The sequence below is a fragment of the Canis aureus genome, chromosome 12 (assembly GCF_053574225.1).
Source record: "Canis aureus isolate CA01 chromosome 12, VMU_Caureus_v.1.0, whole genome shotgun sequence".
NCBI lineage: Eukaryota > Metazoa > Chordata > Mammalia > Carnivora > Canidae > Canis > Canis aureus.
Genome location: NC_135622.1, coordinates 10,997,040 through 11,021,058, shown reverse-complemented (window position 1 = coordinate 11,021,058; position 24,019 = coordinate 10,997,040). Strand labels below are relative to the sequence as shown.

General features: G+C 40.7%; 1 protein-coding gene and 1 long non-coding RNA gene across 11 annotated transcripts in view; one reads left to right on the top strand and one right to left on the bottom strand.

The window, feature by feature from the left end:
• The window catches only part of LOC144280561 (uncharacterized), an 81,244-nt gene that overhangs the window by 1,091 nt on the left and 56,134 nt on the right, over positions 1-24,019 (top strand). For 9 of the 10 annotated variants that reach the window (XR_013348979.1, XR_013348983.1, XR_013348977.1 and 6 more), the window contains exon 1: positions 2,154-2,371. This is a non-coding gene — a long non-coding RNA (uncharacterized LOC144280561). Of the gene's footprint in view, positions 1-2,153; positions 2,372-24,019 lie in introns of those variants that run through there. The other variant, XR_013348980.1, reaches the window with a different exon arrangement.
• Positions 2,243-3,075, bottom strand: LOC144280560 (pre-mRNA-splicing regulator WTAP-like). The gene is made up of 2 exons (XM_077842719.1): positions 2,550-3,075; positions 2,243-2,318 (listed from the first exon to the last, which is right to left on the bottom strand). Exons 1-2 carry the CDS (start codon positions 2,993-2,995, stop codon positions 2,258-2,260), a joined length of 507 nt encoding a protein of 168 aa, XP_077698845.1. The 5' UTR covers positions 2,996-3,075; the 3' UTR covers positions 2,243-2,257.

The following is a 24,019-nucleotide window of genomic DNA, read 5'->3' as shown; positions in this document are numbered from 1 at the left end:
TTTATCCATTCTTCAATCGGTAGACACTTGGGCTGCTTCCATATCTTGGTGATTCTAAATAATGCTGCTATAAACATAGGGGTTCATGTATCCCTTTGAATTCGTATTTTTGCATTCTTTGGGTAAATACCCAGTTGTGTGATTGCTGGATCACAGTTCTATTCTTAACTTTGTGAGGCACCTCCATACCGTTTTCACCAGGGGCCGCATCAGTTTGCATTCCCACTAAGAGTGCGTGAGCGTTCTTTTTTCTCCACGTAGTCGCTAACACCTTTTTTTTTTCTTTGTCTTTGATCGTAGCCATTCTGACAGGTGTGAGGTATTATGTCATTGTAGTTTTGATTTATATTTCCCTGATGGTAAGTGATGATGAGCATCTTTGCATGTGTCTGTTGATATCTGTATTTTTTCTTTGAAGAAATGTCTGTTCATGTCTTCTGCCTGTTATGTAATTGGATTATTTGCTTTTTGGGTGTTGAGTTTTATAAGTTCTTTATATGTTTTGGATACTAGCCCTTTACTGGATATGTTCTTTGCAGATATCTTCTCCCATTCTATAGGCTGCCTTTTAGTTTTGTTGATTGTTTCCTTTGTTGTGCAGAAGCTTTTTATTTTGATGTAGTCCCTCCCAATAGTTTATTTTTGCTTTTATTTCCCTTGCCTCAGGAGACATAGCTAGAAAAAGTTGCTATGGCCCATGTCAAAGAGGTTACTGCCTGTGTTCTTATCTAGGATTTTTATGGTTTCATGGCTCACATTTAGGTCTTTAATCCATTTTGAATTTATTTTTGGGTATGGGGTAACAAAGTGGTCCAGTTTCTTTCCTTTGCATGTTGCCGTCCAGTTTTCCCAACACCGTTTGTTGAAGAGACTTTTTCCCATCGAATATTCTCTGCTGCTTTATCAAAGGTTAATTGACCATATAGTTGTAGATTTATTTCTGGGCTTTATATTCTATTCTGTGTATCTGTGTGTCTATTTTTGTTCCATCACCATACTGTTTTGATTACTACAGCTTTGTAATATAGCTTGAAGTCCAGAATTATGATGCCTTCAGTTTTGCTCTTCTTTTCAAGATTGCTTTGGCTATTCGGGATCTTTTGTAGTTTCATACAAATTTTAGGATTGCTTGTTGTAAATTCTGTGAAAAATGCTGTTGGTATTTTGATAGGGATAGCATTAAATCTGTAGATTAACTTAGGTAGTATAGACATTTTAACAATATCTGTTCTTCTAAGCCATGAGCATGGGGTGTCTTTCCATTTCTTTTTTTTTTTTTTTTTTTGTCTTTCCATTTCTTTGTGTTATCTTCAGTTTCTTACATCAGCATTTTATAGTTTTCAGAGTACAGGTCTCTCACTTTTTTGGTTAGGCTTATTCCTTGGTATCTTATTTTTGGTGCAGTTATAAATGGGGTTATGGTCTTAATTTCTCTTTCTATTGCTTCATTATTGGTATATAGAAATGCAACAGGTTTCTTTTTTTCTTTTTTTTTTTTTTTACTTCAAGGCACATTTAATTTAATATCGAGAGTGCGATACAAAAGGCCCAAATACAATGAAGGAAACACATTCCCCCATTAACACCAACGACAATGCGCTTTCAACTTGTGCCTGTTGAATGGAATGGGGATTTAATTTTACTACTGAAAAATATAACACAGTGAGTCTCATCACAGCCAATATCCTTATACAATCTAGTAGTGAAATGAATGTTTATAATGCTTCAAACAGTTTTAACCTGAAGTTTGATACCACACCTTTATGTTTGTTTGTATAGTCCTCAGTAAGATTATCTACAGCATTAGCAACCATTCAAAGAACAAACCATTGATTAAAACCACATTGATTTAAGGCTCAATCAAGTAATATAGAGCCCCAACTAAACGGTTAAACATATGAACTACTTGTCCTGACATCTATTATTTGATTCTCTCGTGACTATTAAATTGGTTATTTGCAAATAAACCCTTTAAGGGCAAAATTCACCTCATTTGAGTTTTGACCCAGAAGTTCAACAACAATCACGAAGTCCACAGTCTTATTGGCAAACTTGAGATACAGTGTCTCTAAGTCACTGTGCTCAAGGTTAAGAGTGATGCATTTTACTGGAATTTTACACGTTCAATTCATGATTTTAAATCTCTAGGTTTTCATTCCTCCAAACTGTCTGAAGACACAGTGCGCCACAGACTTAAGACTTCTGTTTCTCCATCTATTTTCTTCAAACAGAAACATTTCTCAAGTGTCTACATATTCTAGAAGGGGAATTTTTCGAAGGTGGCCACTTCTGTGGAATAGTCCAACGCCATCAGGCCTCTGAAGCAAGGGGAGGGGGAAGAAAAAAAAAGCTGAAACACAAGGTTCATCTGGTAAGTTTTACATTAACCATTACCAGCTGGATAGTATAAGAATGTGGCTTTTTTTTTTTTTTTTTTTGCTCAGAAAGTCTGAGTCTTGGTGTGGAAACAAGTACTTGGCTGTCCCACCACAGCTTTCTCATAGTGGGACTGTCAGGGAAGTTTTGACTGGGGAGTATGATTTGTTTACCTATCAGGCGCAAACTTCCAGGCACTCAGTTCATTTTGGGCTTGTTCCAGTTTGTCTTTAGTCTGTTCCAGTTCACCTTTCATTTTTAGGAAAAACAAGTTGATCGCTGGGTCTACCATTGTTGATCTCAGTTGGGCAACGCTAGGCTGCTGGACTTGCTTGAGGTACTGGATTTGAGTAGTACACTCTTGCATCTCTTGCTCCTTGGTTGCTAGTCGCACTACAAGGATGTTTTCCCTGCGAGCAGACTCTTGTTGCTTTAGTTTTTCTTCAGACTCCCTTAACCCAGTTACATCATTAGAATTAAGATCTGTGTACTTGCCCCCCAAGGCTTGGACATATGCTTCATATTGTTTCCACCTTAGAATGAACTCATCTCGTGCCATGACTTTGAAGTTTGTTTCACTCAGTCGAACCTTTTTGGGAAGAGGTTCCTCGTTGGTCATCTTGGATCCTCTCCAGACGGAGGTCGCGCCCGCGCCACCCAGTCACATAGGCCGAGGCTCCACTGCCCGCTGGCACCCCAGGCCGCACTACCCTGGCCCCCGCGCTCCTCCCGCAACAGGTTTCTATGCACTGATCTTGTATCCTGCAACTTTACTGAATTGGTTTATCAGTTCTAGCAGGTTTTGGGTGGAGTCTTTAGGGTTTACCTAGTATCATGTCATCTGCAAATGACATGCAAACAGTGAAAGATTGACATCTTCCTTGCTGATTTGGATGCCCTTTATTTATTTTTATTGTCTGATTGCTGAGACTAGGACTTCCAGTACTGTGTTGCATAACAGTGGTGAGAGTGGACATCCCTGTCTTGTTCCTGACCAGAGAGGAAAAGCTCTCAGTTTTTCCCTATTGAGGATGATCTTAACTATGGGTCTTTTGTATATGTCCTCTATGATGTTGAGGTATGTTTGCTATATCCTTACTTTGTTGAGGGTTTTTTTTTTTTTTAATCACGAACAGACATTATACTTTGTCAAATGCTTTTTCCGTGTCTACTGAAATGATCATATGGTTCTTATCTTTTCTCTTATTGATGTGATGTATCATGTTGATTGATTTGTGAATATTGAACTACCCTTGATACCCAGGAATAAATCCCACTTGCTCATGGTGAATGTTTTTTTTTTAATGTATTGTTACATTCGGTTTGTTAGTATTTTGTTGAGAATTTTTGCATCCATGTTCACCAGGGATATTGGCCTGTAGTTCTCTTTTTGTGGTGTCTTTAACTGGTTTTGGTACTAAGGAGAGCTGGCCTAGTAGAATGAATGGTAACTTTTCCTTTCTCTTCTATTTTTTGGAATAGTTGGAGAAGAATAGGTATTAACCTTCTTTAAATATTTGGTAGAATTTGCCTGTGAAGCCATCTGGTCCTGGACTTGTTTGTTGGGAGTTAAGATTATTGATTCAATTTTTTGGTGGTTATCAGTCTGTTCAAGTTTTCTATTTCTTCCTGCCTCAGTTTTAGTAGTTTATATGTTTATAGAAAAATTTCCATTTCTTTCAGGCTGTCGAAGTTGTTTGCATTTGTTTTTTCATAATATTCTCTTATAATTGTGTGTATTTTTGTGGTGTTAGTTGTTATTTCTCCTCTGTCATTTGGATTTTATTTATTTGGGTCCTTTCTTCTTTCTTTTGGATAAATCTGGATAGAGGTTTATCCGTTTTATTGATTTTTTTCAAAGAACCAGCTCCTGGTTTCATTGATCTGTTTCTATTGTTTTTTCAGTTTCTATATCATTTATTTCTGTTCTAATCTTTATTCTTTCCTTCCTTCTGGTGGTTTTAGGTTTATTTTTTTCCAGTTCCTTTAGGTATAAGGTTAGGTTGTTTATTTGAGGTTTTTCTTGTTTCTTGAGGTAGGTCTGTATTGCTGTAAACTTCCCTCTTTGTACCACTTTTGCTGCATCCCAAAGTTTTGGACTCGTGTGTTTTAATTTTCAGTCATTTCCATGTTTTTTAAATTTCTTCTTTGATTTCCTGATTGACCCATTCATTGTTTAGTAGCATGTTATTTAATTTCCATGTGTTTGTGGTCTTCCCAGATTTTTTCTTGTGGTTGATTTCTAGTTTCATAGCATTGAGTTCAGAAAAGATGCATGGTGTGACTTTGATCTTTTTGAATTTTTGAGGCTTGTTTTGTGGTCTTACATGTTATCCATTCTGGAGACAGTTCCATGTGCACTTGAAAAGAATGGGTATTCTCTTGTTTTAGGATGGAATGTTCTGAATATATTTGTTAAATCCGTCTCTTCCAGTGTGTCATTCAAAGCCACTGTTCCCATGTTGATTTTCCATTTAGATGATCTATCCATCGATGTAAGTGGGTGTGAAAGTCCCCTACTATTATTGTATTATTATTGATTAGTTTCTTTGTTATTAACTGTTTTATGTACTTGGATGCATAATCATTTACAATTATTGTATCTTTTTGTTGGATTGTCCCCCTTATTATTATGTAGTGGCACTCTTTTTTCTCTTTTACAGTCTTTGTTTTAAAATCTACAGTGTTTGGGGCTCAGTCAGTTGAGCATCTAACTCTTGATTTTGGCTCTGAAGTCATGATCTCAGGGTCATCAGATTGAGCCTCATGTTGGGTTCTGTGCTGGATGTGAAACCTGCTTAAAATTCTCTCTCTCCCTTTTTCTCTGCCTCTCCACCCCTGACTGATGTTCCACCCCACACAAAAAAATCTACTTTGTTCAATATAAGTATTGCTGCTCAAGCTTTCTTTTGACATCTATTTGTGTGATAGATGTTTCTCCATCCCTTCACTTTCAATCTGCAGATGTCTTTAGGGCTAAAATGAGTCTCTTGTAGGCATCATGTGAATGGGTCTTGTTTTTTGTTTGTTTGTTTTGTTTTGTTTTATTTTTTGTTTGTTTTTGTTTGTTTTGTGTTTTTTTTTTTTTTTTGGTATATCCTGTCACCCTATGTCTTTTGATTGGAATGTTTAGTCCATTTATATTCAAAGTAATTATTGATAGATATGTACTTACTGTCCTTTTATTATTTGTTTTGTGGTTGTTTCTGAAGATTTTCTCTGACTCTTGTTTTTGTCTCTTTCGTGGTTTGCTGATTTTCTTTAGTCATATATTTGGATTTGTTTCTCTTTATTCTTTATATGTTTATTAGTGGGTTTTGATTTGTAGTTACCATTAGGTTTGTAGTTTGAACCTATTCTTTACTTGTCTCTTCCCCATGTGTTAGGTATATGTTGTTATATTTTATATCATTTTGTGAGTTCCTTGACTGATTTTTACAGAAATATTCATTTTTACTGGTTTTGTGTTTCCTACCTTTATACTGTCACTTTTGATCTCTTTTTTACTCAAGACTCCCCTTTAATATTTCTTGCAGGGCTGGTTTCATGATCATGCACTCTTTTAGTTTTTGATTGCCTAAGAAACTCTTTATCTCTCTTTCTATTCTGAATGATAGCCTTGTTGGATAGGGTTTTTTGGCTGCAGATTTTTCCCATTCAGCACTTTGAACATACCACACTCCCTTCTAGCTTGAAAGGTTTCTGCTGAGAACCCCCCTGCTAGCCTTATGGGTTTTTCTTATAAGTTACTGTCATCTTTTGTCTTGCTGCTTTTAAAATTGTATTTTTCTTTATCATTATATTTTGCCAATTTAATTACAGTATGTTTTGGTGTGGATCTGCTTTTGTTGGTTTTGATGGGAGTTCTCAGTGCCTCCTGGATCTGGATATCTGTTTCCTTCCCTAGATTGGGGAAGTTTTCCACTGTTATTTCTTCAAATAAATTTTCTGCCCCTTTTTCTCTCTTCTCCTTCTGGGACTCCTATAATGTCGAACATTAATACATTTGATGGAGTCAGTGATTTCCCTAGTCTAGGCTCATTTGGTGTAATTCTTTTGTTCTCTCTTTTGTTCAGCATGATTACTTTCCATTACTCTGTCTTCTAGGTCATTAATTTGTTTCTCTGCTTCTTGTAGCCTGCTGTTCATTCTATCGAGTGTGTTTCTTATTTCATTCATTGAGCTCTTTATCTCTGCTGTGTTATTCCTTATTTCTGTGGTAAGAGTCTCATTCATGTCTTCCACTTTTTTCTCAAATCCAGTGAGTATCCTTATAATTATTATTTTAAATTCTCAGTCAGGCATGTTACTTGCAACGGTTTCACTGAGATCTCTGGCCATGGTCTTGTCTTGTTCTTTCATTTGGGATACATTTCTCTGTCTTTGCATTTTGCCTAAGTTTCTGTGCCTGTTTCTCTCTGTTAGGAAAGTCAGCTATGTCTCTTGTTCTTGAGGGTAATGGCCTTGCAAAGAAGAAGTCCTTTAGTGCCATGCCATGTAGTGCCCCCTGTTCCCCAGGCTTGGCACTTCAGGGAGTGCTCCAATGTGTGCTGCTTATGTTCTACTATTATGTCCTGGCCACTTTATCCTCCAGGCCAGTCATCTGTGGAAGCTCTCTTTGCCTATTGAGGGAAGTGTTCAGTCCCTGGCCTGAATATGATGCATTTTAACTAGGTGTGCTTTAGTTTGTTTGTGAAATGAGACCTGTCACCACCACCACCAGAACCAAAGTTCTGCAGAACTCCCAAGTCAGGAAATGTAGGGTTGGCAGAGTGGTGGGCCAGTCTTCTAGGGGAGGGAGTCCACTGGACTGGGACTGATGCAAGGGTGACTGAGAGGGGCAGTTACACTGGGCACGGGATGGAGATGGAACTTGGTGTAAGCAAGTAAGATTGTGAGTCTGACCTTCATTTACTTCTTGATTAATGAATACTAACATCTCTGGAACAGTTTAGTCAATCAGTTGTTTTCATTATGGGCAAAATAAAATACATGTAGCAGAGAAGAAAGTCCTAGGGGCAGGTTAACTTTTTATAAGCAGTTAATCTTAACATCTTTGAGCTGCAATTATCTCATTTGTAAAATGGAAATAATAACAGGACATTCTAAAGGATTTCACAATGATTAAGATGCTTTTGACTACAAGTAATTCAATTTAAACAATAAATAAACTATGTTTCATCACATAAAAAAAAAGTCCTGATATTTCTGGAGTGGTTACCTCAGTAATCAGTGACACTATCAAAGACATAATTATTTTCCATTTCTTGGTTCTGACGTTCTCTGTCTCCTTATTCCGAGGCTAATTCCCCTGCTAATTGTAAAATGATTGCTAAAGTTTCTGGCATCTAGAAACTGTTGAGAAGCACCTCCCCACTCGTTAGACTTCTTTTCATATCTCACCGACTAGAATTTTTTTCACATGTCCATACTGAAACCAATCACTCTAAGAGAAATAGGATCACAGTAGTTGGTTTCAACCCACAGTAGTGGGTTATAGCTTTCTTTGAATTGTAGGCATCCGAATAAAATTAGAGCTCTGTCAGCCATAAAGAAGGGAACTGATTGTTTGGTATGCAGCAGGAGTGTCTACTACAGGGCTGTTCCAAAACTGTAATAAGATCATTTGTAGAAAGCTCTTAGAATGGTACCTGGTGCACAATAAGCTCTCAAATCAATGTGAACTAAAAATATTTTTCCTGTGCTTCATGATTAGGTTATAAATTTAGGCAAGTTTTAAAAATTGTTTTTTTTTTTTTTTTGTTATAGTGTTGCTATGGATGTAAACAATGTGATCACAGGAGCACAGAGGAGCCCCTAACCTGGTGTGGCGAGAGGAACTGTGGGAGAGTGAGAATGGGAATGACTCAGGAAGGGCTTCTCAGAAAGAGATAGCTTTGAGCTGAGTCCTGAAAAACAAACAGACATAAGAAGACTCTTAGAAAAGAAAGGATGGAGTGGGCATGGGGCAAGGGGGCAGGGACTAGAGACTTACCTGTCCTCTATGCATCTGGAAATGCTTGGGGAGAAGGAGGCTGAGAAAACCTTTGCAATTAGTTGGGCCCTGAGAGCAGGGTGATGTCAAAATATTAAATGTCTTAGACAAATTGATCTTGAGCATATGTCAAAGTTTATTATCTTGGTAGCAAAGAAACCAGCAAGGTGACAAAAGAGTGTGCTGTTTCAGAGAAGGGATATATAGTTAGGAGAAAGTGTCTTACATAAGTAGTCAGGTTTTAAAGGGGAAAGATTGCACCATCATTTCCTAAGGTCATAACATTATCAAGTGCATATTGACTGTGTGAAAGTGATTGAAGGAAACCTTATTTAAAATGGAGTCAAGGGGTACTTGAGTGGCTCTATAGTTAAGGGTCTGCCTTTGCCTTTAGTTGTGATCCTGGAGTCCTGGGATTCAGTCCCACATCAGGCTCCTCACAGAGAGCATGCTTCTCTCTGCCTATGTCACTGCTCTGTGTGTGTGTGTGTGTGTCTTTCATGAATAAATAAATATCAACCTAAAAAATAAAAAAAAAGAAAAGAAAATAGAGTCAGGAAGCCAGAAAGGGGCAATCTCATCCTCTGCCATTCCCAGTCAGGTGCAGACCCAACAGGAAGAGAGTATTTGCATTCCCAACAGAAAGAAGCTTACTTTATTACCCTAGCAGGAGGAAGATTTTCTCCTTGCCTGGCAACAGCCCAGCCAATAAGAGATTGTCACAACTCAGCCAATGAGAAGCCACTACACTTCAAACTCCTAGTTTACTCCAATGGACTTTTTACTTATAACAATCGCTCCCAACTCCCCACTTTCCTCTATAAAAAAGCATTCCTCTCCTCTGTTCTCTGGACTTGCCTATGGTTTTGACATGGTTTGCATGTTCCAGATTGCAATTTTCTGCTATTCCTGAATAAACCTATTTTTCTGGTAAAATAACTGGCAGTTTTATTTTTAAGGTTAATAGTAATACCAAAGGGCAGTTGTAGCAGGACAATCTAAGATGCTACATGTGCTGACTATCCATCAAAAGAGGGGGAGGAAAAAAAAGACCTGGCACATTTAAGAAGCAAATGATACGGATTCATTGCTCTCTGCATTTGGAATAGCAAAACCATATATTCCCAGCCAACTGACAGGTAATCAGGAAATATAGTCAACTAGGAGGATGAGCAGAAGCATGGGAGTGAGGGGAAGGTCAAAGTGGGGTTTAAGTTCTCATTTTAAACAGTAGTCCCTGATGATTTGTTACATTTGGGCCACAGAGATGCAAAATACAGTTTGCTTGCTGCTTGGTTTTGGATACCATTTTTCCCTGTTGGAAATGAGTAGCAGACTATAAGGCAATGCTGGCGGTGGGGGGAATCAAGGGGAAGTAGGGGAGTGGGGGAGTTGAAATTTATTTTGGAAGTTGGAGGGAACCACTGATGGGTTTTAAGGCTCATCCTCTGGGATCTAGTCCCTTTCTCCTGGGCATGGGAGTCCTATGATAACACCCAGAAAGAAGAGAAATGAAGATAAATGACATGCCCACTGTTGCATTTTTTTCTCCATTTTGATGAAGCGTTATGTCTATGCTTTCACACTCCTGCATGTAGAAATCTGATGTGTGCAATTAGCTTTCAATAAGAACCTGCAAATAACTCTATCTTAGCCAGTCTTGTCAAGTCCCTTGCCTGCCTCCTGCAGGATCAGCAACTACAGATTCCTCGCTAATTTTCTGTGGTCCAGCTTCCCTCCAAAGACAGTAGCCACTAGAAAGCACCTGGACAGTAATAGTGTTTACCTGAAGCTCAGTTTGCTCTAAGCCAGAAAGGGCAGTTCTTTCTGAATGATCTCTAAGAAGGAATGTCTTGCCAAGACAGAATGTTCCAACTCTGCTACACCCAGAAGATATAAAACCACCAATATGTTTGAGAAAAAAAGCAATGAGGGAGGGAGGGAAAGTAAATAATTTTCCACTTTGTTGGTTGGCTGGAAGTCGAGAAGGAAGCGAGAATGCCCTCTAGGCCTTCCATGGAACTGTGGGCCTCTGCCAACACTCTGCCCCCACCTCTGCTGTGGAACCCTGTGTGGTCCCTCACCTTCTGCCACACAGTCAGCTGCCCCTCTGAGCTCCTGAGGGCACTGTCCTCTGTGACAAAGACCCTGCTGTATTGGTAACCAGGGGCTCAGATCCAAGGCCTGGAGAAGAACTCTTCCCTCCTACCCTTCCCCTGCTTTCAATCTGTGTCTTTTGCCCAAAGGTCAGAGTAGAAGGAGAAATTGAGAAGAAAGTAAACTGTGTAGCTCAGTTGTCACAACTATGACATCACATCCCACCCTTGGGTGACTCAGGTCTTCTTGTTTTCCCTTGGGATCCCTCCAACCTGCAACGTTCCATTCACACTGGTGTGAATGTGGGCACAGGTGCTCCTCACAGTTTCCTGACTTCCCTTCATGTGAAACTCATCACTCTGTGCCAAAATTACTGGTTGTGTGTCTGCTCCACCCTGCGACCTTCTCAAGGGCAACTGAGGATTCTTATGTGTATTTGTGTTCCAGGCCCCAGCCTCGTGCCTGCACAGAAAAGGCTCTGGGAAATGCGCTCTAGAGAGTCACTGGACACTAGTGGAGGGATGCTGACTCCAGGGCCAGGACCGCCCAAGTGCCCCTGCCCTGCCTACTTGCTTGCCTGGGGCCGCAGCCAGGATATGCCAGCGACAAACCGGAAGCCAGGTTCAGAAGGCCCTGCTTGGCCTTTCCCTCCCCATCAGCTGCTGAATAATAACATAAAAGGAGAGTCTGTCTTTCCACAAGCCTCTAAATGCTGGGGCAAAGCTCTCTGTTCCTCCTATTGTTGGGGCTTTTCTGTTTCACTGCCACTTGGGAGGAGCCGGGCCATTTGGCAGGTGGATTCTTTTCAACCTTGGGCACGGCTCTGCTCTGGGTGGTGTATTTATTTGAACTCCTTTAGCAAATTACACTTCCCAGAGGCCTGCAGACTTGCAACCAAGGCTGATTTCCCTGGTGAAAGCACCTTACAGGGTAAATAGCAGGGCCGGGCTCCATGAGCAGAAAGACATTTTGAAGAACAGCTAATGTTTCTTTCTGCCAAGGTAATAAACACTACTGTATACAAAAGGGCCCAGAGGGGAGGAAGAAGTAACCTTGAACTTGAGAAAAAAAAGAAAATCTCTAGAGCTTATAGATCCTGGTGGTCTCCCAAGCCAGCTCCAATCCCAGCAACGGCAGATGTGGAAGTTGAACCCAAGGCTTCTCTCATTAATGGCTGTGTGCTTCCTATGACTGCAGTAACGTCAAACCTGTGCTGGTTCTCATTTTCTCACTCCCTTCCTTCAGGCTCTCTCCTGCCTCTCTGGTTTTCACCCTCCTCTTTCCATTGTGTCTTGCTTTTATAACCTTATCCCATCTCCTTCAGCATGCACACAGAGAGACACACAGTTCCAAACAGCTCTCCTTATGCTCAGAATTTTTTGAAGTTTTATGTTCTATTTTTTAAAACATATTAGAGTATTATATTCTTCTCCATGATATATTTATTTTGAATATTATATAAATATATTTGAAACCACTGACTGGCAAATATAATTGAAATCTCAGGAAAACATTCCTTGTTCGCCCTGTGGCTCCTTATACCCCTTGGGGCACCACTGATGCTCTTGGGGGCATGTGTAGCTTGTTTGAGAAACGCAGATCCACAAATTGGTGCATTTTTCTTTCTTATTTGCAAGCCCACTAACTCACCATCAATGATAGAGGTGACACGTTCACATTTGGTGTAGGTGCTATTGAATTGTACTACGTGGTGAAAAAGTTAGCAGCTGTAGGGATCATCAGGTATGGTTGGCCCCTCTGGAGCTCAGAGAAGGTAAATGACTGGTGTAAGGCCACAGAGCAAGTTGGTGGTAGAGTTGGTCCTTTCAGTCGAGACTCTTCCATTTGTCCTTATCTTCAGCCTTTCATGCTTTTGAAGATCCCATTGTGTTCTAAAATTATGTAATTCAAAATAAGGGCATAGAAGTTAATCCCTGTGCCCCCTTCTCTTCTTAAATACATTATTCTTTATCACTGACCTTTGTCCATAGACCCCAAGCAGCTTTATATCCCATCTTCAAGACTACATTTAGGTCCTAGACGAATCGAATTAATTAATAACCTGAATAAGTCTAATCACTTTCTGTGTAGGATTATCCGTTGTTGGTGGGGCTTACACTATTGGCTCCAGTGTTATTTTCAATAAGATATGCCCTTCCTCCAAAACCTACAGTGGCTCCCTGTTACCTATGGCATCAAAGCCTTCCCCACCTCCTTCACCTGCTGCTCTGGGATTCAGGGTTCTGGACTGGGCATGTTGTGTTACTGTGGAGGATAAGCCAGGCCTATTTGGCTCTTGACACATGATTTGAAGACTAAACAAACAAGGTGTTGCCAACAAGTGAAGAGGTCCTAGCTAGGAATGCAGGAAAGGGAGTAGACAGGGGTGAGTACTGCAGGTGGCCCTGGGAGAGGGTTCCTCAGCAATCTGTTTCAGTTTTCCTGTAGCCTAAGTCCACCCCATATGCTTCCCCTTCATCGTTGGCTTCTTTTCTCCCCACATGATGTGCTGGCAGCTGCCCAACCTCTGCCTGTACATTCCAAAAGTCCTCATGTCTCCTCCCAAGAGGGCCTCCTATCCTGGACTCTTCCCTTCCAATCTTCTCACTACACAACTGCCAGACATGATTCTATCTTCTTGGTTCCCTCTGCAAGTGTTTTCCACCTCTTGCTTAATCCATGAAGTCCAACTGCCTTAGTTGGACCTCCAGAGTCTTTCAGTTACCATCCTGTCTCTAACTACTTCATTTCTTGCTGTTCACATGAAGTCCTCCATGAACAAAATAAATGCTTCTCATGTAGCAGCAGACTCAGCTCCTCAGGGGTCTGGAAAATCAGAAGAGGTGATCCTCAGAGGATAATATCTTGCTTTCAGCAGGTTGATTTTCTTCTTAATTTTCTATACCAGATGGAAGAGGCAGAGCGGACCAATGTAACATGCTCCCACTTACCTGACATGTGACTGTAGTAGCTAGGATAAACACCACGCTGTGATGACAAAGAGAACCCAAAACTACCATGGGGGAAGGAAGGGACACATTAACAGTCTGAGTGGCCCCTGCCTGTTGGGGTCAGCCCTGTTCCATAACCTCAATCAAGCACCTGGGTTTCTTCCATTTTTGTCCCATCTTCAGCCACAAGTCCACAGCTGCATTCCAGCCAGCAGAAAAGGGAAAAGAGAAGGCAAAGAGGGAGTAAATTCAGCCTTCCAGAATTGGAGTTTGCACATATGATCCCTGCTCATATCCCACTGGCCAGAGTCTAGTCACATGACCTCTTAGATGCAAGGGAAGCTGGGGAATGTAGTTTCTTGATGGGTACCACCTGCTCAGCCAAAACTCAGCAGGAAGCAGGAGAGTGGTCCCTAAAAGGAAGAAGGGGAGAGGAGATCTACTGGAGACTGTAGCAACCTCTGCCATAGTGATTTCTCCCCTCAGCCCTCACATCTCTGTTACACCTGTTACACAAGGGTAGTGATTTACCCTCTTTATTACACAGAGCTACCTGGGGGATAAAATGAAATGGGGTACATGAGGGCTGAGAGGAATATTTTTTAAAGGTTTTTTTTTTTTTTAAAGTGCTGTGCTAGAATGCAAAATTCCATAGCCACTTAAGAAAACAGTCTGTCGGGGGCGCCTGGATGACTCAGTCAGCTAAGTATCCAACTCTTGATTTCGACTCAGGTCATGATCTCAGGGTTGTGAGATCGAGCCCCATGTCAGGCTCTGTGTTGGGTGTAGAGTCTGCTTAACTTTCTCCCTCTCCCTCTCCTTCTGTACCCCCCTCGCTCTCCCTCTCCCTCTCTAACAACAACAAAAACAACCCCCCAAAACCCAGAGAAACAAAACAAAACAACAACAACAAAAACCAGTCTCTGTCAATGTCATACAGTTAGACAAACACCTACCATATGATGTAGCAATCCCACTCCTAGGTATTTGCCCAAGACAAATAAAAAGTTATGTTCACACAAAAATCTGTATACAAATGTTAATAGTGGTTTAATTGTGGAAAAAATCCAAAAAGATGAAGAAACTATGACATACACCCATGGAATGAAATGCTACTTTCTCAGCAATAAAAAGAAATGAGTTACTGAATATAGGAAATAAGCCAGGTAAATCTCAGTGCATTATGATAAGTGAAAGAAGCCTGACTCCAAAGGCTTCATGTTGTGTTATTCCATTTGTATGACATTCTGGAAAAAAGTAAAACATGTAGGGGCAAAAAACAGATCAGTAATTGCCAGGGGGTGATTGAAGCAGTGATTGCCACCTCTTGGGGATGTGAAGAACCCTTGACCACAAAGAAGAATCAGGGAATGGCGGTGGTAGGACTGTTCTATATCTTCCGTGTGCTGGTGCTTACACAACTGGATGTGTTTGTCAAAACTCACAACTAGGGGTGCCTGCGTGGCTCAGTTGGCTAAGTGTTTTCCTTCAGCTCGGGTCATGATCTCAGGGTCCTGGGATGGAGCCCTGCATCGGGCTCTCTTCTCAGCAGGGAGTCTGCTTTTCCCTCTCCCACTGCTGCCACTCCCCCTGCTTGTGCTCTTTCTCTCTCACTCTATCGAATAAAATCTTTTTAAAAAAGTCTCACAACTATACATTATAAAGGACACATTCATCAATTTATACCTTAATAAATGACCAAATCAAGTGCTATTCTAATGCAAGTTATTACTGAGAATCATCTACCTAACAGTTCAAATGACTTAAGTTCACATTTGATGAGATAATCCAGTTTATAACTTTGTTTCTTATACTTTTTTCACAAATGACTCCCATAGCAGCCCTGTGAGGCAGCAGGGCAAGCCTCTCTCCTCTTTACCAGATGAAGCTCAGAGCAGTTCAATGACTTGATAATGTCATGTAACCAATAAGTGGCACAGCTGCCATTTTAACTCAGTTTTCTAAATTTTATTCTTTCTTCTTTCAAAACCATCTTGCTGTTTAGAAGTTTTAAGTAATATCAGACAAAGAGCCCCCAAAGTAAAAAAAAAAAAATAATAATAATACAATAAAAATCTACTGGTTTGAAGTGGGAACAACATCAGACCAATGGATTTTTTGAAACTCCTGATTTGCCTTTCCCTAGCATCCCATGCAGGATCCTCTGAAGTCTTCCCGTCTCAGTGAAGACTGTTCTCTCCTCCCTGGGGACCACAGTGTGACTCAGGCAGCAGGATGGCGCCCCTCTGGCTGTGGGAAGCCAACACAGAGACTTTATGACTTCCAGAAATTGGCCCCCTTGCAACTCACCAATAGTACCCTTCCCCCAAGGCAATGGCAGTGGTGGATGCAGCCACTAGAACCCCACACCAGGACAAACAGCAGAAGAAGTAGGATGATGAGACTCACCTAATCAAGAACGACTGCCTTGGGAAACAGGTGCAGGTGCTGAGCAGTTGAATACTTCTTTGTCTTAATCTGTGCATCAGAAAGATTGGGCTGATTCATGTCTGTCTCTTTCCAGAGCTTAACAGTTATTCATATCTGTGTTGCACTTTAGGATGAAGTGTTTTCACATTGGTGAGGTGGTTTGATTCTCCTTACAGAGAAAATGATACTCCTATCATCCTTATCTGCAGGTGAGAAAATAAAGACCTGGAGAATCAAGTTAAACATAGCTGTCTGAGTCAAGCTAAGATCCAGCTAAAAATTGGTGGAGTAGGACTTGAACCCATCTTCCACAACCAAAGTCCACCATTCTTCTTCTTTTTTCTAATCCACATTCTTTTTTCACATTGCTCTTCCTCTTATTTTTACTCCCAGCAGGCACAATACCTGCCTGCGCCAAGCACATGGACTGGGGAAGCATCATGAGCATGTTGCCAATAGTAGTGAATCCAGTGGTCTGGGTGTGCTACCAAACAGCTCCTCACTGCAGCTCTTTTTAATAATGTACTTGTCATTTATAATTTTTTTAATCCTCTTCACCTATTTTTCCCACCCCACCACCCACGTCCCCTCTGGCAACCAACCAGTTTGTTCTCTGAATTTGAGAATCTGTTTGTTGGTTCATTTGTTTTATTTTTTAGATCCCACATAAAAGTAAAACCACCTGGTACTTGTCTTTCTGACTTATTTCACGTAGCACAATACCCCCTAGGCCCATTCATGTTGTTGCAAATGGCAAATGGCAAGATTCATTCTTTTTCATGGTTGAATAATATTCCATGGTGTGTGTGTGTATATATATATTCAAGATACACCACATATTCTTTATCCATTCATCTGTCAATGGATACTTGGGTTTCTTCCATACCTTGGCTATTTATAAATAATTCTGTAATAAACTTAGGAGTGCATCTTTTCAAACCAGTGTTATCATTTCCTTTGGGTAAATACCCAGTAGTGGAATCACTGATTTATATGGCATTTCTACTTTTAATTTTTTGTGGAACCTCTATACTGCTTTCCATAGTAACTGCACCAATTTACATTTTCATCAGCAGCGCATGAGGGTTCCCTTCTCTCCACATCCTTGCCAACACTTGTAATTTCTTGTGTTTTTGATACTAACCATTCTGACAGGTATGAAACGATATGTCATTGTGGCTTTGAGTTGCATTTCTCTGATGATGAGTGATGTTGAATATCTTTTCATATGTTCATTGGCCATTTTTAAATCTTTTTTTTTTTTTTTTTTTTTGGTGTTGGGCTGTATAAGTTCTTTATATATTTTGGATTTTAACCCATATCAGATATGTGATATGCAAATATCTTCACCCATTCAGTAGGTTGCCTTTGTTTTGTTGGTCATTTCCTTTGCTGTGCAAAAGCCTTTTATTTTGGTATAGTCTCAATAGCTTAATTTTGCTTTTGTTTTCTCTGCCTGAGGAGATATATCTGTAAATATGTTGCTAAGGGTGATGTCCAAGAAATTACTGCCTATGTTTTCTTTTAGGAGGTTTATGGATTCCTGTCTCACATTTAGGTCTTTAATCCATTTTAAGTTTATTTTTGTGTATGGCACAAGAAAGTGGTCCAGTTTTCACGATACTGTTTATTAAGACTGTCCTCCCCCCATTGTATAATCTTGTCTTCTTTCTCACAGATTAATTGACCATATAAGTGCAGGTTTATTTCTGAGCTCTCTATCCGATCCCGTTGATCTATGTGTCTGTTTTTGTGCTAGTATCGTACTGTTTTGATTACCACAGCTTTGTGGTAAATCTCAAAATCTAGGATTGTAATATGTTTGGCTTTGTTCTTTCTCAAGACTGCGTTGGCTTTTCAAGGTCTTTTGCGATTCTATACAAATTTTAGGATTACTTACTCTAGTTCTATGAAAAATGCTATTGGTATTTTGATAGAGATTGCACTGAATCCATAGATTGCTTTGAATAGTATGGACATTTTAACAGCATTAATTCTTCCAATCTATGAGCACAGTATATCTTTCCATTTGTTTATGTCATCTTCAATTTCTTTCATCTGTATCTTATAGTTTTCAGAATATAAGTCTCTCACTTCCTTGGTTAAATTTATTCCTAGGTATTTTATTCTTTTTGGTGCAATTGTAAATGGGATTGTTTTCTTAATTTCTCCTCCTGTTGTTTCATTATTAGTCTATAGAAGCACAACAGATTGTTTTAGATATGATTTTGCATTCTGTACATTTACTGAATTCATTTATTGGTTCTAATAGTTTTTTGATTTAGTCTTTAGGACCTTCTATGTGTAGTATCATGTCATCTGCAAATAGTGAAAGTTTTATTTATTTCTTACCAATTTGGATGTCTATTCTTTTTCTTGTGTGACTGCTGTGGCTAGGACTTTCAGTATTATGGTGAATAAAAATGGTGAGAGCGGCCATCCTTGTCTTGTTCTTGACTTTAGAGAAACAGCTTTTAGTTTTTCCCCATTGGGGATGATGTTAACTATGAATTTTTTCATTTATGTCCTTCATCATGTTAAAGTATATTTCCTCTAACTCCACATTGTTGAGAGTTTATTTTTTTTTTTACCATAAATGGATGTTGTATTCTGTCAAATGCTTTTTCCGTATCAAGATGATCATATGGTTTCTATTCTTTTTCATTTTAATGTGATATATCACATTGGTTGATTTGTGAATATACCACCCTTGCAGCCCTGGAATAAATCCTACTTAATTGTGGTGAATGCTTTTTTTTAATGATTATTTATTTATTTATTCAGGAGAGACACACAGAGAGAGAGAGGGGGGCAGAAACAAAGGCAGAGAGAGAAGCAGGTTCCCCGCAGGTTGCCTGATTAGGAACTAATCCCAGGACCCTGGGATCATGACCTGAGCCAAAGGCAGATGCTCAACCACTGAGCCACCCAGGTACCCAGTGAATGATTCTTTTAATGTATTATCAAATTCAGCTAACTAAATTTTTCTTGAGGATTTTAGCATTTTTGTTCATCAGGGATATTGGTCTGCAGTCCTTCTTGTATCTTTTTCTGGTTTTGGTATCAGGGTAATACTATCCTCATAGAATGAATTTGGAAGCTCTCCTTCTGCTTTAATGTTTTGGAATAGTTTGAGAATAGGTATTAACTCTTTCTTAAGTGGTTGAATTAACCTGTGAAGCTATTTGGTCCTGGACTTTTATTTGTTTTGATTATCAATTCGATGTTGTTACTAGTAATCAATACTAGTTCAAATTTTCTATTTCTTCCTAATTCATCTTTGGAAGATTGTATATTTCTAGGACTTGATGTCAATTTATTGACATAATTTTTCCACAGTATTTGGTTATAATTCTTTATACTTCTATGGTGTCAGTTGTTTTTCCTTTTTCATTTCTGATTTATTTATTTGAGTCCTCTTTCTTTTTCTCTTGAATCTGACTAAAGGCTTATCAGTTTTATTTATCCTTTCAAAAAAACAGCTTAGTTTCACTGATCTTTTCCATTTTTTTCTCTATTTATTTCTGCTCTGGTTATTATTATTTCCTTCCTTCTACTAGCATTGAGTTTTGTTTGCTCTTCTTTTTCTAGTCCCTTTAGGTGTAAGGTTGCATTGTTTATTTGAGATTTTTATTGTTTCTTGAGTTAGATCTGTATCACTATAAACTTTCCTCTTAGATCTGCTTTTGTTGTGTCCCAAAGATTTGGACCATGGTGTTTTTATTTTCTTTTGTCTCCATGTACTTTTTTTTTTTTTTTTGTAATCCTTGGTTTCTTTGTTGCTACACTGATTGTTTAGTAGCATGTTGTTTAGCTTCTATGTATATGGGTTTATTCCAGCTTTTTCTTGCAATTGATTTCTCGTTCCATACCATTGTGTTTGGAAAAGATGCTTGACAGGATTTCACTTTTCTTAAATTTACTGAGACTGGTTTTCTGGCCTCACATGTGATCTATCCTGGAGAATGTTTCATGTACACTTGAAAAGAATGTGTGTTCATGAACCTCTTAAACCGATTTTTATTTATTTACTTAAATCCATTAAATCTTTTGGAGGAAGTAAGCTCTTCAAGTATTACCCTGTCCTCTACAAAATGATATTTCTTTTTTTTAATTTCTTTTGAACTGACCTCTCCGAATTCCAAATTGCAGTAATTGTTCCCTATTCCTACTCTTTCAGGTTCTATGAACAAATCATTCTAGTCAGGCCCTCCTGGTTCTCCATCACAGCATTTGGTTTATTGTGGGTTCACATTGGTCCTTGCTCAAAGAAGGTAATTTTGCTGGGAAGACCTCAATTCAATGTGGTACCATATCTAGGGCACTCCAGTGCTGAACCAGGTGCTTTCAGAAAGGCTTCAGGGAAGCCTTTCAGAGGGTCTGCGAGGCAGTATATAATGATGTTTCCCTTTGATTAAGGATGTCGCTTTCTCGAAAGAGAAGGGGTGTAAACTGTACAACAGTTTGATTCTTCCAAACCTGCCTCCTGTTGCATTGCATTTCTTCTGTGTTCATTGTTTTCCCACACCTCACCCCAAATAACCCTGATCCGTTTATCCTCCTACAGGCTAGGGCAGGCTCCCTCCCAGTGCCCCTAAGAGCAGGAGCTTCCTTATTGCCTAATTACCTGCCCTACAGAAGCCAGGAGGGGACTTGCCACAGCTAGAGCCCAGCTGTAAGGAGATGGAATATTAAGACATTTTCCTTTCTTCCGAGTCCTTGTTAATTCTTCCTGGTGGTGATTAGCCAGTTATTTTTAGCTCCCTCTAAGCTTCCTGGTTAGTACTCAGGGCTGGTTTAGACAGCACAGAGGCACACTCAACATGTTAATGCTCTGATTCCATTTGGTCTCGTTGAAGTGGCACAAAACCAACTTGCAGGGTGGCCCATCCCCCAGGGTGCAATCTCCCCTGCTGCCCCTTGAACCCTTGGCTCCTGTCCAAAGGGCCTGTCACTCTGGGGCCAGGGACAAAAGTCTTACAGGAGAGAACTGGAAAATGAGCAATGTGCAAGCCAGATGAGGAGATGGAAATAGCACTGCCCTGGGAATGAGGAAACTAAGGTTTTCGTCTGGACTTTGGTGCCAGTTCGCTGTGTGTGTGGCACTGGGCGAGTCACCTGCCACCAGTTGTATGGTGCGGCTGGACCAATTGGCCCTTATGGGCTTTCCAGGATGGAGATCCTATTGATTCAGCAAGTCTGAAACCATAGATGAACATGAAGAAGCCCAAGCCTGTGTGAAAACATCTTGAAAGTGAGATGCTTATGCCTTTTTCTCTTTTCCTTTGGTCCATCTGGCTCTGCTTTTCGAGAGCTAATTCTTACACGAAGGGTTGCTCTCATACCATGGCCCTGCCTCCTACTCCTTCCCCTCTGCATTAACCCCTGGTGTTCGTTGCCTCCCACAGAACCCCTGGAGGTGCTGGGTGAGCTGGGGAGCCTCTGTAGGATGCAGCAGAAAGCACATCTGAGGAAATTTGGGCCTCAGTGCAGTTGTGAACGAGATGGAGGAAGCCACTTGACTTAAGAGAGCAATCCCATTCTACCCCATTTAACCAGCTGAGGAATGATAAATTCTGAAGTATGGCTCTTACTATACTTCCTCAAGCAAATGTTGACTCTAAGCCAGTTCAAAGGGATGCATCCATGGTCATTTCCCCAGCAGTTCATTTCGATCTTGGTGCAGTGGCAAGGCCAGCCCTCTTGCTGGGATGCCCTTTCTCATTTGTAATGCGGATAAGAGCTGCCAGGCTAGTAGTCATAAGGACTAAATGTTATGAATTCATAGATGTAATCTGGCCCAGAGTCTTGTACATGGTAGGTGTTCCTCTGTTTTTTTTTTTTTTTATTAGCCCTGGTTTGAAATTAATTAATTAACAATAGCCAACTTTTCCTGAGTGTGCACTCTAGGCCAAGTAGTGTGTGGTGTACAAGTGTGTCCAGTGCTTTACAACAAAGACTGCTACACTCCATTTTACGGACTAAAATTTGAGACCGGCTGGAGGTAAGCCATTTGCACAAGCTCACAATGTAAGTGTGAGACTGGACTTGAACCCAAGCTCTCTGAGGCCAGAGTCTGAGCTCTCTGCCAAACACACACACACACACACACACACACCCCTCATACACAGCTCTGAATATGGAGAAAGGACTTTTTTGTACATCCTTGAGGGTTACACTCACTTTTAAAATTCCCATGAGCCCTGCACAGAGTAGATTTTAATAGATATTTTATTGCTCAGTCAGAGCTATGCCCAGTCCCTTCTCATACTTTTAACCCCTTCATAACCAACCACACATCCTGTCATTTCTCTTGTGCAGTCTCATGACAAACTTCTCTACATCCCCAACACAGTTCTGCATTTCCACCATGTCATTTTCCAGTCCATGGGTTGTCATATCTGCACAATTTTTGTGCAAGCCATGTTGGCTATGGACCTCACCAATAACGGTTCGTTGGGTTCTCTTCCAGTCAAAGCCTCAGGCTCTCCTTTGCTGCCCATCTGCCCCATCCCAATCCCTGACCCCCATCCCTCCCACGCTCCATGTTGCTGTTGGGAGCTGGGGTTGCAAGCACTTCTTGGCCTCTCTCATAGTCTTCCTTGAGGGCATACCTCTCACTGGACTGCCCTCTGGCTTCTCCATGACCAGATCATAGTATGGAAGTCACTTCTGAAGTCCCTTGAGAGCATAACAGGCAAGGGACAGTCAAGTATTACCGGCCTGTGGTTCTGAGGTGAACACTGGAGTACATGTTCTGCTCACCTTTAAAAGGTTTCCACCTCTTTCTACTAGGGCTGTGTCTCCATTGACTAGTAATCCCTCAGGGGGCAGTTAAGATACCTGTGCTAGGACAAGGACTTCAAGTAAAACAGGCTGGCTGCCTCTGCAAGCCTCGGTCAGGCAGGACCAGTCCTCTCCGGCTGGGATCCAGGGTAGCCTTACCGTGCCTTACCTCCCACTTCGTCCCTCTGTACCAAACAGGGGCTCCGCCCAGCTACTGCCAGGGGAAAGATCTTGAAACTGCTGCTGTTTGCACATAGATCAGACCAAGCCAAGCCCAATGCATTTTTTAATGATTCTCTCCCTTACTTAAAGGGACCCCAGCTGGTTGACTCTTGCCTCTCCCTCTCTGAATTTTGGAATGGAAGGAAACTCCTGTAAATCTTCTAATGCTTGGAACTGCTACCTACTTTACTGGAATCGTGAACAGCATACAATGCCACAGCAGGTGCACCTAGGCGTGTGGTTAAATAATAAATGCGGTCTGCTTTGTTTCCTCTTCCCCTAGCCTAGCAGGCCCCTGAGCGGCTGAGGGAGGGGCAGCAGAGCAGAAGCCAAGGGTTGTATTGCTTCAAGAGAATCAGACAAGGAGTGTTCTCACCTTGGACTCAGGGAGTACAGTGTGGGTATTGATGTACACAGTAATTTGTCCACACCTGCATGTTGTGGGGCCCAGTTCAAATACCAGTTTTCTAGCTGTGTGCTCTTGGGCAGATGGCTTTACCATTCTGAGTTTGTTTTCTCAACTGTGCAGTGAAAGCACTCGTATTTTAGGGTAATTCTGATGAGTGATTAAATGGAGGGTGCCCGTGCTCCCTCTGTTAGAACTCGGCCCACTTCCCTTAGGGGGTATTGGAAAGTCTGCCTCTGAGGCCTGTCCTGGGTCAGAGAATCCCTGAGGCCAGGGATAAAACAGAGTTATGGATTACCTCACACCCACAAGGAGGGCTTCCTCAGAAAAACAGGAAAGAAGTATTGACGAGGATGTGGAGACATTGGAACCTGTGTGCACAGTTGGTGAAAACGTGAAGTGTACAGACATCATGGAAAATGGCATGGCAGTTCATCAGAACATTCAGCATAGAATTACTGTATGACCCGGCAATTCTGCTTCTCGGTATGCATGTTTCCCCGCTACCCGAAAGATGTGTTCCTATAAAAACTTTCTTAAGCTGAAATGGCAGAAAGCAAAGAGGTAGTTACCATTAATTTATATGGAAAATTTTGTAGAATTCCCAGATCCAAAAAGTAACCTCTCTTAGGCTCCTCTGATGACTTCAGATACATCTTGCTAACAATGCACAAAATAAATCAAAACAAATCACAGATGCTCATGGACACAGCTCAAGGCTATGGCAGCTTGATGCTGAGATACTGAATGTAGTTC

What these genes read in the sequence shown, in the direction of transcription:
- LOC144280560 (XM_077842719.1), bottom strand. Translation starts at nt 2,995, where the DNA reads ATGACCAACGAGGAACCTCTTCCCAAAAAGGTTCGACTGAGTGAAACA. An exon ending in TGGAAGTTTGCGCCTGATAG is followed by an intron (nt 2,319 to 2,549) that starts GTAAACAAATCA and finishes CCCTTGCTTCAG; the next exon opens with AGGCCTGATGGCGTTGGACT.